Source organism: Ursus americanus, chromosome 6 (genome assembly GCF_024610735.1).
Source record: "Ursus americanus isolate L20-20 chromosome 6, mUrsAme1.1.p, whole genome shotgun sequence".
NCBI classification, from domain to species: Eukaryota; Metazoa; Chordata; class Mammalia; order Carnivora; family Ursidae; genus Ursus; species Ursus americanus.
The window spans coordinates 19,036,424-19,050,092 of record NC_142132.1 but is presented as its reverse complement, the minus strand read 5'-3'; the positions used below and the strand labels follow the sequence as shown (position 1 = coordinate 19,050,092).

At 51.2% G+C, this 13,669-nt stretch overlaps 1 protein-coding gene across 5 annotated transcripts in view; it reads left to right on the top strand.

The window, feature by feature from the left end:
* Positions 1–13,560, top strand: part of RBM20 (RNA binding motif protein 20) — a 181,948-nt gene extending 168,388 nt beyond the window's left edge. For 4 of the 5 annotated variants that reach the window (XM_087862715.1, XM_087862718.1, XM_087862717.1 and 1 more), the window contains exons 12-14: positions 914–1,048; positions 7,638–7,759; positions 8,777–10,286. In XM_087862715.1, the coding sequence (XP_087718841.1) occupies positions 914–1,048; positions 7,638–7,759; positions 8,777–9,064 (545 nt within the window). In that variant the 3' untranslated portion in view covers positions 9,065–10,286. Of the gene's footprint in view, positions 1–913; positions 1,049–7,637; positions 7,760–8,776; positions 10,287–10,624 lie in introns of those variants that run through there. The other variant, XM_045803084.2, reaches the window with a different exon arrangement.
* The last annotated feature ends 109 nt before the right edge of the window (positions 13,561–13,669 follow it).

The following is a 13,669-nucleotide window of genomic DNA, read 5'->3' as shown; positions in this document are numbered from 1 at the left end:
TGTCTGCGCTGCCAAGTGGAAACAAAGATCCAGCAAGGGCTACGGTGTGGGGGGAGGGGGAGGAGTAGCCCTCGGCGTGGAGTGAAAGTAACTAGAGCTGCGGTTCACAGAAAGCCTGCAGCATGTGGAAGGTTGAGGGAAGGGGGTCCAGCATCGGGGGCAGAAACTGTTGAGTAAAGGCCTGAAAAGAGACCTTTCCGTCCAGTGCCCTGTGGCTGGCACGAGCCCGTCAGGGAGCCGGGGGCGCAGGCACTCCTCCGTGGCGGGCTGACCTGAGCTGTTTTTCACCTGCGAGTCTCCATGGAAACTGCTCCGAGCTGCCTCGTTGTTGCCAGAGAAACACGGAGGCCTGGGCCGTGTCTACGGAAGGCAGGAATAAAGAAGGAGCGAAACGCTCACCTTGCCCTGATTGAACCCCTTTATTTTGCTGTATAGGTCTCAACACGCACAGGCGTTAATGGCTTATTAGCTTACCCAGTGTTTGGAGTTCATATTTAATAATACCGCTCAACAAGCTTGGGGTGAACGTGGCACTGCCTTTTGTGCCCGCCTCCGCCCTCGAGACATCAGCACAATGTTTGCCCTCCGGTAATCCTCCTGCCTGCGGAGGGGGAGTGATTTCTGAGTTGGGGGGCAAGGCGGGGATGGTCCCAATCAAAGGAGGCAGGAGCCCATCCCCCACGGGCCCAAGGCGAAGACGGGCCAAGGGTCCATGTGTGTGGCATTCTTTTGGCAGTGGAACAAACTCTCAATTACAGCATTTTGGTTCTAATTAGCAGTCCTCGCCCTCGCTTCATGTCATTAAGCAGTGCAAGGGACCGTTCCTGATCACACGGCGCAAGAGTAGGACTGCGGGGACCCTTTGAAGTACGCTGTGCTTCCTTAGTTCTCTACCTTGGCCCATGTTTTGCAGAAAGCTCCAAGTACATGGAAATGAAATCTCTGGACGTGAGGTCACCGGAATACACCGAGGCGGAGCTGAAGCAGCCCCTCTCTTTGCCTTCCTGGGAACCAGAGGATGTGTTCAGTGAGCTTAGCATTCCTCTAGGTAGGTGACGTACACAGTCCTTCCTGAGTGTTTGGCTCCAGGAAATGACAGTGCCATGGTAACACCTAAGAGCTCGAGAAGGCTTGTTTGCTGTTTTGTTGTGTTTAATGTCGGATGTAATATGGATACATATGGTGCATATCTTTAGAGTTTCTTGCAATGTCAGTCTCCCAATAGTAGACCAGATACCTCATGGCATCATGCCCTGAACAGTACTGCCCTGGGAGCCAGAGCAAAGAGAGAGTCGAGTTCCCTGTTTGGGAATGCTTTATTCCTGACCACACAGCCTCTATTCAGGCAGAGATCGGAGGCCCCAGTGGCCATCCAAAGTCAACAGAAATGAACTTCTTCTGCTACTGGCTTCCCTGCCCTCCTTGCCCCAGCCCTTCCCAAGTCAATGCTACATTTTTTTTCTCTTTGAAGGACCAGCTTCTCTAAGGCAGTGCTGCTAAAGAGACTGCATTTGGGGCACTCTGTATTTGCTAGAGGGAGCATGGAACAGAGAGAGACTGGGCCCCTTTCCTTCCTGTTTCACTTACTGCATGACCTCAGACGAGTCATACCCAGGAATGTATTTTGGTTTTTATTTTTTCCAGTCACTGCAAGGCCTTTATTAACAAGTCAATAAAACGAGAGAGAGAGAGATGTAAAAATACTTTTCTCGGAGGCCCTGGGAATGGAAGGTACTGTCAGAACCCACCTGGTCAGGGAAGGCAACCCAGCCAGAGGCAGAATGGAGACTGGGGGTCCAGAAGTGCAGCTGGCAGGAGGCACTGCGAAGGGGGTGGCTCGGGCCTTGGGCAGGGAATGTGCAAATGCAGAGGCCTCACAGGGAATGATAGGTTGGGGTTCCTGAGCCTTAGTTTTTTCATCCTGTATTGTGGAATTGAATCAGATCAATTCCATAGGGGAATTTTCAATAGTGGAAGTGTTGTGGGGGGCAGGAAGGGAGGTTAATAATAGAATCACATAGGACACATCTTCAAAGGGGAGACTTAACTAGAGTCTCAGGGTAGGGAGTGGAGGTCCTGCAGTAAAGTGCCCTGGGAGCCTCTGACACCACCACTAACCCAGTGACTCCCACTCCATGTCACCTTTGAGTCTTTGCATTGACTCTGAGAGGTTGGAAAGCAATGAGACAAAGGAGTAGTAGCAGCCACTGGAGAGAGAGCTTAGGAAGGCGTCACTTGGGAAAGCACCCCAAGGAAGCACGAGAAGGATGAGTTATGTGAGGCCCGATGACCGCACGCCTGCTTACGCGGGGAGGGGCTGGTCAGTATGGAGGCTCACCCTTTCCATCAGATTTCTCTTTTTCTTTTCATCTGCTTTTAAACATTTCTTACTGTTTCTGCCCTCCAAACATTCGATTTTCATAGAGTACCCATTTAGTTAAGTAGCACTTTCTAGATCACATGGCACCATGCAAGGCACTGTGGGGCGGCTGAAATGTAACACAAGTCTCTTGGCCTCCAAGAACTTGGACTCTGTATGACACACACAAGCAAAGATGAAGAATAAGTTCCACCACGTTGTCATTTGTGTGTTTTTTAAACTTGTTTTTTATTCCAAAAGGTGTGATCGATTACTATGATAAATGTAAAAAATAAGAGCCATGTAAAGTCAACGTTAAATGTTGTGTCTCTTCCCTCCAGTTTCTCCCCAGCTCCAGAGGTAGTCGTGGTCATACCCACAGAGACTAGATCACACCATACACAAAATGTTCTACCATCTGCTTTTTTAACTTAACAGCGGGACTCAGAGACCTCTTCACGTCCGTACACAGACAATGCTTTCTTCTAACCATTGCAAATATTCCATCCTAAAAGACGTATCATAAATTACTTATCCATTTCTCTACTGGTGAACATTTAGGATGTTTTCAATTTGTTTTCCCATCATTAAAATGCTGTAATAGGTAAGCTTTTATGTTTATCATTTACCACGCAGACACCATTTCTAGTGCTTACTTTATTATTTAACTCTCTCAAAACACCTATGAGGTAGGTAATATTTTTATCCCTATTTTATAAGTTAGAAATCTGAGATGCAGGGTTACAAAGCGATGATTAGCAAAGACCGGAGTCAGGATTCAAATCCCAGTAGTTTGACTCATAGGACCATGCTTCCGCTACGCTCTGCTGCCTTTCAAACATGCTGTCACCTTTGTGTGCCTGCCAGCGTTTCTGTAGGACAGCGTCCCAGACTTGGGGCCGGCAGGGGGGGGAGGGGTTATGGTGTTACATGTATTTGCATCTCACATTTTCATAATTGCTGCTAAATTACACTCTTAAAAGATTATACCAGTTTTCACCGCCACAGCGAGAATTCTCATTCTCTGCTTCCTTACCGACATTGGACGTCATCAGTTTTGAATCTTTACCAACCTGTTAGGAAAATAGTATCTCATTCTGCTTTTCAAAAACAGCTCTAATGAAGTATAATTGACGTTAATTTAGTGCGCATGTTTAAAGTGTACGGTTGATCACTCTTGACATATGTGTACACCTGTGAGGCTATTACCACAGTAACACAGAGAACATATCCATCACCTCCCAAGGTTCCCAGTGCACCTTTGTAATTCCTCCCTCCCCACACCTCAGTCCCCAGGGACCCACCGATCTGCTTTCTGTCCCTAAATATGAACTTGAATCCAAAGGGAATCATATGGAATATCCTGTTTTTGCCTGACTTCTTTCACTCGGCACAATTATTTTGAGATCCACTGGTAATTGTTGGGCGTATCAGCAGCTGGTTTCTTTAGATAGGAGTACTGCATCGCGGATACAGGTAAACCACATTTCGTTTATTCATTGACCTCTCGGCGGGCCTCTGGGTTGTTTGCAGCTTGCGGCTATAACAGATTGTACTTTCGTGTCGCATGTACTCTTCAATGACTTTGGAGACCCGTTATCTTATTGATCTTCGGGGATGGGGGTATGGTACCATTTTCCACATTGGACAGGAGAGGAAACAAGTGCAGATACTTACCCAAGGTCACACAGCCAGTTCAGGTCAGAGCTCAGGGTCTCTAACGTGAGACCACTCTGCCCTCTTGTTCCTCCCATTCCGGAAGCACAATGTAGGAAAGGCAATTTTTGTGCGGTGGCTAAGAGCACAGAATGTGGAGTCTGCTTCCCCAGGTTTCAATCTCAGCTGGCTGGGGGACAAAGAGCAACCTCTTTAACCCGTCCTCATTGATTTATTGACTTTCGTCATCCATAAATAAGGGTAGTAATAGAAGCCTACCACGTACAGTTAGTTTGAGGAGGAAATGAATGAATACTTGTAAGGTCTTAGTGTCTTCGGGTAGGAAGGTTCTCTGTGTTACTACTCATTCATGAAGTAGTTATTGAGTCCTACTGTTTCCTCTCACTGGGGCTGCATGACCCGTATGCTTCAGAATCCATCACTCCTACAGAGGCTTCTAGGGAGGTAGGGAACAGCCTTCAGGCTTTGTCCCTATAGAGAGCAGGGAGGCAAATGGGGAGTGCCAAGGATCCAGAGTAAAGGGAGGTGAAGTCCAAATGCTCGGGCACTGGGGTGGACATGGGGTGGGGGGAGTGGAGAGAAGGCACTGTCCATGGGTTTCAGGCCAGCTCTGGGTGACCCCAGCCAGCCTGAGCCTACAGACCTCGGTCTGTGCTTCCAGAACCAAAGGGCATTGCCTGCAAAATGCAAGCTCCCCATCCACCCATCTCAGGCTTTGCTAGAATGATGGAGTTATAATTACCCGTCCCAGGAGCTATTATTAGAAAGCAAATACAGCTTTAATTGTCATGCTTAATAGAGGCTGAAAAATGGGAGGACCGAGTGGCTCCAGACGGGTTGGGGCAGTGACAATTTTCTTGATGCCGTAGCTTCACTTGTGGCCCTCACATTCCAGAGGCGTCCTGAGGTGGTGTTGGCATGCCGTGCCCATGGCAACTCCCAGATACCCAGGGGGGAGTTGCCCCGCTTTTGGGGATCCTCCTCAGACCTCTCCTTCCTCAGTGCTTTGAACCACCTGGTACGCTGGGCGGGGGCAGGGAAGAGTTGCTGCCAACCTTAAGCCCAGGTTCTCCAGGCGGCCCGGGTTAGAGGGCAAGAAGGCCTCTGTGGAGAAATGTTTAACACACGGCCAGAAACTAATATTTTTTTAGCACCAGGCAAAATGATAGGTGATTCCCATACCATCCTTTGTGGTAGTATTATTTCTATTTTACAGATGAGGAAACTAACCTCAGAGAGTTTAAACAATGTACTCGAGGTCACACAGTGTAAGTAAAGGAGCTAGATCTTTCGGACTCTAAATTCCATTTTTTCTCTACTGTACTGTGGCTTCCAAGCCTTTTTTTTTTTTTTTTTGGCAGTGGAAGCCTTTGTTCCAGTGAAATCTCACCCAGAACTCCACACATGGTCGCTGTGCTGCTTGGGTTGAAAGGGCCCCCAGCTGCCAGCTCGGGCCCTGCTTTACCCTCTGTGGCGGCTTCTGAGGCAGCGGCGCCCCTTCTTGGGGACCCAGGACATGGGCTGGAAGGCCTCTTGGAAAACCTAGAGGATGCTGGAGGCCTTACTGGGGGCCTGCAGTGAAACCCCAAGGTTTCTTTGCTGGGACCACCCTCTGGCCCTTCCTGCAGGGTCTGGGGCAGGACAGAGGGAGCAGCTCTGACCACAGCCTGTGTCTGCTCCCTGTGGCCTCCGGGTGGAGCTTCTCCTTTTCCGCTTGCCTTTACCTTGTCTTGTGTGGGCATCTGCTCCCAACAGAGCCGCAGCAGGAGACAACTGATCTGTGGGAACAGAGGACGAAGGCGGGCCTTGCTTAGTACTCCTTTGCCAGCGGCCTGTGTGGGAGGTACAGGGGCGAGCTGGCCACCCACAGGCAGAGCAGGGACCACTTTTCTGTCCTTTTCCGTGGGGGTGGGAGGAAGGTGAAGAGGGGAAGGACACAGCCTCCTTCTGGGCAGCGGGCCCAAGAGAGGCCCCCTCCTTTCGGGGGGCTGCTGTGGGAAGGGCAGCGTGCTACGTGGCAGTTAGAGAAAACTGGCTGAGGAGGCTGCCAAAACCAGGCCCCAAACCACAGAGGAGCAATCAGGCAAAGCAGGCCTCGGGCAGGCCTCCCGGGCTCCCTCCTCCCTCTAGGCCTGTCGCTGCATACTGATAAGTGGCTCTTTTGAAATGAAAAATAAAAGTTATAATTACAAGTCTGAGCTGCCGCTCTATGACAGGGTCTCCTGTGTGCTTAGCTCTGTCTCAGGAGGCGGGAGGAGGAAAAGGAAGGAAGCCCAGGCCTGTGGTCACACGCAGCGCCTTGATGGAGACCTGGCCTGTCTCCCTCTCTGCCAGAAGTGGCCCTTCCCCTGGTGTATGGCTCCCCAGCCTTCTCCCCCTCCCACCTCCTGCGGCCAGTTCTGCACCCACCCCAGCCCCCAGCAGGGTGGCCCCCAGCAGGGCAGTGGGCGCTGAACAGGTGGGCCGCAGCCAAGCCCAGCTGAAGTGCGCGTGCACACACGAGAGCCACCCCAGTCTGAAAGCAGAATCCGGGCCTTCTGAGAGCCACCAGCCCGGTTCCTTTAGTTCCCTAAGGGGTCCTGCTTCTCACAGCCCTTATGCCCTGCTCTCCTGCTGACAGTTCACCATCGGGCCCCCGAGGGAACCGAGGCCCCAGGGAAACAGGGGCGCTCAGCTGACACTCCCCAGCTTCCACAGGTCCTTAGAGTCTGGTCTCTGCCCTCTCAGACCTGGGCTTTTTCCACTCTGCTGACCATGGCTTCAAGAGGAGACGGTGACCCCCAAAACACCTTGGCGAAGGCTGGAGCAGCTGCCATGCCTTTGAAGATGAATCCTCTGGGCTGTGACACTGTCACTTCTCTCGCTATCAGGCCACTGTTTCCTTTCCTCAAAATGAGAAGGCCTCCCAGAATCCTGTCACTTCTATTTAGCAAATCATGGGTAAAATGCTATTGCTGGGGGGTTCAGATGAAAAGACTGGAGGATGGGAAAATGTTTATGGTACACATTACATGAAAAAGGGAGGAGACAGAACTATACTTAGGGTATGATGAAAACTCTACCATCCCCCCAAAAAGCTCTGCATATGGGTAGTATGGAAGAAAATGTTTTGACTGGAATGACTCCAAGGGATTTTTCCTCACTTTTGTGTATTTTAAAAATTTTCTTTAATGAGTATAATTCTAAAACAAACAAAAATGACAGCATCCTTCCCAAGTTCTGGCTCTAATACCTACAAAGAGGGGTACAGTGTGGAGAAATGAAATCGTTCCTCCTCCTTTCCCTAGAAGCAGGCTGATAACAGGAGAGCCTGGGCCTACTTCCAGAAGCAGTTGCAGAGAAGAGAATTGTGAAGCATTCCCTCACCCCTGAAGGAGCACGTCCCTTCCTTCACGACCACCTGGGAATGGACTCAGCCCTGTTCTCAGGCTTGTTTTGCAGATGAGGAAAGTGGGCTTGGAGAAGCTCCATTACCAGCCAAAGTCAACAGCAAGCGAGGGATGGAGCTCATTGCTCCCATTCCACCTGCCGGCTGGCAAGACCACAGGGGTCTCACATGGCCTTCCTAATTCCTGCCTGTCCGTCCCCCATCCTCCTGCAGGGGTGGAGTTCGTGGTGCCCAGGACTGGGTTTTACTGCAAGCTGTGTGGGCTGTTCTACACGAGCGAGGAGATGGCCAAGATAAGCCACTGTCGCAGTGCTATCCACTACAGGAACTTACAGGTGAGCGGAGCCTTCCTTGCCCAGCACCCGGGGCGTCCCCTATCGATGTCCTTCCACCATGTGGAGAAGCGCTCTTTCCCCAGGCCTGATTCCCCCAGGCTGTGAAATAGAGTTACCTGGACAGTGTTTTTTGAAAGTACATATATACTAGGTGAGATAGTCGGTAGAATGGGGGGATGTGGTCCAGGAATACATAATTTGAGAAAGTTTTCTATATGATTTGAATGTGCATCCCTAGTTAAGAAACTCATATATGGGCCACCTCTTGAGGAAACTGAGGCCCAGAGAAGCTGTGTGATTTGTCCAAGGCCATGCAGATGGTGAGTTACCAGGCCCGGGAACAGATTGCCTGATTCTTAATCACTTTCCTTTTTTTACCCTGTTAAGCTGATCTTGCAAACCAAGACCCAAAACGGCATGGTCTGTGTTACCATCTGCAAGGGATTGTCATTGGCTGTGCCCAGACTCCTGTCACTTAAACCTCCTGATTTCCTTCTAGGGAGCAGCTGCTCTGTGACCAAGGAAGCGATGGGGCCTGGGACCCAAGTTCTGGCCTCTCCTAGGGGAGCACAGTGAAGGCCTGACTTGACAGATCAAGGATTCAGTCTGGGCTCTGGAGAGCCAGCGGAGGGTGGCCCGCTACACCATCATTCTCCCACCCAACAAGATAAAACATAGAATGGCAGGGCTGGGTGGGGTCTTGGAAATCATCTAGTCCTGACTTCCCTGAACTTGATCCTCATACCAGCTGACATCTTTTAAAAATGCAGCTTCCTGGACCCACCCTACACCTGCTTATTCATTCTCTCTAGGGTTAGGCCAGAAAATCCTCATTTTAAACATCTTTCCAGCAGATTCTGATACCGCAGTGTGAGAGCTTTTGATCTCACGTGGCGTTCTCAGCTGGATTGTGTCGTTCTCCAGGAGACCACACAACTGAAGGTCACTCAAGAAGTTGGGATAATTCCAGACTTGCCAGGGCCTCTGATTCTAAATCCTGTATTTTTTTTTTTCCAGGACAGTGGACTACACTGTGTTCTGTGCCTATGGGCCAAACCCCCAGGCACTCATCTCCCCAGAGCAGGCCAGAGCCATTCCTGTGGTCCCCAGGCACGTCAGGGCCAGACATGGTCTAAGCCCTCCAGGCCCGCCAACTGCAGTTCACGTTTCTCTGGCACACCTGTTGGGGATCTGGGAGCCTCCAGTGCAGGCTTTCCAGATAAGGTTTCTGTCAGTGGCCTTGGCAGAATGTCTCTTGTCCACACAGCCTCGTCCACCCCACACTGCCCCATGTTACATGTGTGAAAAGTGAAGAATTCAGACCCGAGCCGCAGGTGCTGGCTCACATCTAAGTAGGCAACTTGTAAACTTAGCACCACTAGCAGGCCATGAGGTGGGGGTGAGGGATTGCTCTTTGAGGTGGGGAGCAGGTGGAAGGAGCCTCCTTTCTCTCTGTGCAGCCTCTGCTGGGCCCCCGCTGCTGGTCATAACCTGAAAAGAACCCATCCAGAGTGGCCCGGCACAACAAGGGGAGTCAGTGCTCAATAGGAAAACCAGATGCCTCCCTGGCTCCAGGTCCAGAGAGGAGTGAGCCCACATTTCCCTTCCTGAGATGAGGTGGAGGACAAACCAGGCCCTCCCTCGGCAGCCTGGCCCGCAGAGACCCACAGTCAGTCTGCCACTCTTCGCGTCAGGCTCACCCACCTCTCAGAGCCAACCAGTTTCTTCTAGAGAGAGCAGGTCATCTTACAGGCCTGGCCTCATCTGACCCTCAAAATCACCCTGGAAGGAGGAAGGCACCGTTTCTCCCGTTTACCAGATTAGGAGTCAGAGGCTGAGAGAAGACGGGTGACTTTCCCAGAGTCAGATGGCTGATGCCACTCACGATAAAGGACAACGTTACCCAGCGCCTATTCTGAGCCAGGCGCTGTGCTGAGTGCTTACGGTACCTCCCGTGGACCTCACGGCCACCTTACAATGGTAGTTGCTGTTATTAGCCACATCCACAGATGTCAGAGATACTGGGTGACTTGCCTGCCGAGAGCTAGGATTTGAACCCGGGTCATCAGGCAGCAGAGCCCACACATGTGACCACCTGCACACGGACTCCTAATCCAGTGCTCTTTGTACTGCCCCCTGCTGCCTGGGCAATCAGAGGGCCCTGCTGGGGCCCCAGGCCTTTGCTAGTTGTGCCTCACTGCTCAGCATCTAGAGTCCCAAGCGGTAGCCTGCCGTGTGGCCGGGGGCCCGTGATAGCAGCAAGTGTTTGGGGCGGCATGAGGCAGCCCCCGGCTACAGCACAGGAACCCGCGACAGACCTCGGGGCACTCAGCCTGTCGCCTGCCCGCCAGGAAACAGGTGGCTCCGAGCGGCTGCTGTCTGTCTTTCGCAATCCTCGCAGGACAGTGTTTCTCTCCTCCCGTAGGTCGGTCAGCCCGGCTGGCCTCTTGCCCCCTGCCTTTCACACGCGGACGTGCCCCTGGATGCTGAGGCTCTTCTGGAAAACAAGCGGGGTCGTCGCGAGAATTGAATGAGTTTCTATAAGAAAAACAGAATAGCGCCTGCACAGGACAAGGGCTTTGGAAGTGGTCCTGTTGTTAGGATCTGTGTTTTCTATGAGCCCTGCGTTACTTGTAAACTAACACAGAGAGGAGGGAGCTTAGTATGGGTCCCGTAGCCCCAGAAGGATTGGGGGGGCTGGGAGGGGGTCCCACCCACTGGGAGACATGATGGGAGAAGGGGCCAAGGTACATCCCTTTCTCTCCTCTCCTCTCCTCTCCTCTCCTCTCCTCTCCTCTCCTCTCCTCTCCGGCCAGGTGATCACTAACCCTCTCCCTTCCCTTTGTCCCCCTCTCCCCACCGCAGAAGTACTTGTCGCAGCTGGCGGAGGAGGGCCTGAAGGAGACGGAGGGAGCCGGCAGCCCTAGGCCTGAGGAGGGCGGAATCGTGCCGCACTTTGAGAGGAAGAATCTCTGATGCCCCGGCTGCTGCTGGAAGCCCGGAGAGGAGGGCCTTCCGAGGTGGGGCCTTCCTGACCTCGGGGACAGAAGCTAAAGCCAGAGGAAGGAAAACCAGGCAGGCCATGTTGCCTCGGCTTGTTCTCAGAGACTTGTGAAAATGCCCTTGAAGTGTCTCCCCAGTGAAGCTGTCACTGACCTGTCCAGTGGCTGAGGGTCACCCCCCCCCCCCCGCCGGCTGGTTCTTGTTTCCTTCAATTTGCTTCTCTCTTCTTCCCCCTCCTTCCCTCTCTCTCACCTTCTGTGCCAAGGGTCATTTATTTTTCATAAAACCCAACTTCTCAGGGATTTTCATAGCGTTCAAATTCTTGATGGGACAGGACAGGTCAGGCCAGCCCGATCAACCAAGGAAGAGATCTCACAGAAACTCCCTGGTCAAGACCCACTTCAGGGGGCCGGGACCATTGTCTGTGCCTGGCGTCCTGAGCCGGGGGAGCTGCCGGGTCCTGCAGGCCTGGAGAGGGGCACCTTAGACCAGCAGCTGGCAGAAGCTGGGGGTTCCTCCAGCAGGACCATCTTTTTAAGAAGTCCCCATTTTGAATAACTCTTTCATCCTCTCAGTTACTCTAGAAGTCCACCAGATTCATGCCTTAACATAAAAGTAATGAATTTCATAGAGGAGGAAAAGAACTCTTCATTTTGGAAGCTCTGTGAAGTCCCCCCCACTCCCCAAACTTATTTCCATCCTCAGGATTTCAGGAGGTGTCAAGGTTTGTTCTGTTCTGGCCAATGAATTTGGTATAGATTCCCTTTAATTAAAAATGAAAACAGTAGAGTCTTCTCCCTTCAACCAAAACAATAGTTGGTACGGGCTTGGGTCAAACGGCCTCCCAGCCCCGTGTGGCACTGGTTCAAGAGACACCAAAACAGGGAAATGGCGTCTGTCCTTGACTCGCTCTTGGTGCCTGCGCTCTGGGCTCCAGCAGCCTCTCAGTGGGATGGCTTCTAAGATGGCCCCTCAGTGGAGAAAGAAACTAAGTAAAGAGCAAGGCTGCGGGAGTGAAGAGCAGCACTTGAGGATTGCCAGGAATTGGTAGGTGGGCAGGAGGTCAAGGGCATTTCAGCAGACCCCGTGTGCACACTTTGATGGTAAATGTCGTGAAGAACAGAACTCTTCTTCCTGTAGGGTTTTCTGATCCCGGAGGTCGGTGCCTTCAGGCCCCAGACCAGAGAGTCTGATGTTCCGTGGGGAGCGTTTGGGACAGAGGTGCTGGGGGAATGCGGCTTGGTCACAGCCCTGAGGAAGACCTCAAGAAGGTCCGAGGGGAGCCTCGTGCTATTTCCACAAGCTGAAATACTTCCCTGGCTCAGCCCTTGGAAGACAGTTCCTGTGTTTCTATTCCTGACCGCAGATAGACTAGGAAGGGATTGCTTGTTTTATATTATTTTTTGCATTTTTTATAGTAGATCAGATTTTTTTTATGGTAGTTACGTACACTGCACATTCTGTGCTCTGCGCTAATGGCAGAAGAATAGAGAAATTACCTGAGTTCGACACTGGCATTTTATCAGTGAATCTGAGGTGCAGAGAAGGAAGAATTGTAGGACATAAAATGATCCTGTGTAAATGTCGGGGCACCTGGCTACCGGTGAGGCGACAGTTGCAGGGAACCTGTGAGAGAGAACAGCGAAGGCCAGCCCCGGAGGCCAACCAGCCAGCCCCGGAGGCCAACCAGCCAGCCTGGGCGCGCCGTCAGGGGCTGGAGGAGGCGGGGAGCCTGACCGTGGCGTGAGGCCATCGGGGCCTCGGAAAGCTCGATGTCTCAAGGAGAGTAGACTCTGAAGATGATTTCTGGGAGAACCTCTGGCCCTATTTGTCGTCCTTCCCACTCAGGGGATGTCCAGGGCCAGCTCTCTGGGAACCTAGCTGGGAAGAGCGTACCACCTCCACCAGAGGCTGGAACTGAGCATTTTCAGAGAGGCTGGCAGTCTTTTCTTCCCGCAAAGTGAAAGCCGACCCCACCAGCTCACCCCCCCATCCCAGCACTGTTTCCATGGAAATCAGGATGCCTGTTCAAACAGCCTCATTCCCAAGTAATGCGAATGCTCCCTTGCTGATAGACTGAACTTCTCCATATTGGAAAGCTGGCAAGAGCCCCCGGGAGGGATCGAGGAGAGCCTCTCTGCATTCAGTCAGAACCTTCACTTTAAACATCATCTAAGATTCTGTATTTGTGTATATATATGTATTTATTTCTATTTATTTTTATACAATTCCATTGGCACGGTCCTTCACTCACTCTATAATTTGCACTTGTTATTCCTACATGTGTCATACACAAAGCAATATTACAGGCAACCAGGAAAATACTGATTTATTTTTTAAAGCTTTTCTTCAGTGTTCGTCAACCATTTCAAATGTCTCCCCAAAAACTTGTTTAAGAGCGTCTGCTACCTTGAACAACAGATTCATTTGCACCCTGGGTTAAGGCAACAAAAGGCCTAGGTAATTTTCTTTTCATCGTAAAATACCCGAAATAACGTATATCCAGGCAGTATTCCCAAAGAATTTGGTAGATGTGATGTTGGTGTGAACACAGCCATTACTATCCTTTCCTTGGACAGTCTGAGGCTGTGTCTGTTAGATTGTACTCGAACTGGACCAGAGTTTGCTTTTTGAGCTTATGAGAAAAAGAAAAACACTAGTTAAGTTTGAACTAGTATTAGAATTTGTTGAGTGTCTTATAAATCGTCATCACTTTTCCTGATCTGTATAATTGACCGCAAGTGTTTGTTTTTACAAAAGGAAAAAAAAAGATTTTTAATAAAGAGAATTTGAAAGCTTGTGAGTGGCTGTCTGTCATGCAGGGAGCCCTCGGCCTTTGGCGGGGTGAAGCTCGCTGAGCACGGAGGTTGGGATCCGGCCCCTCTCTGAATCTAGAATGTCTCTGAA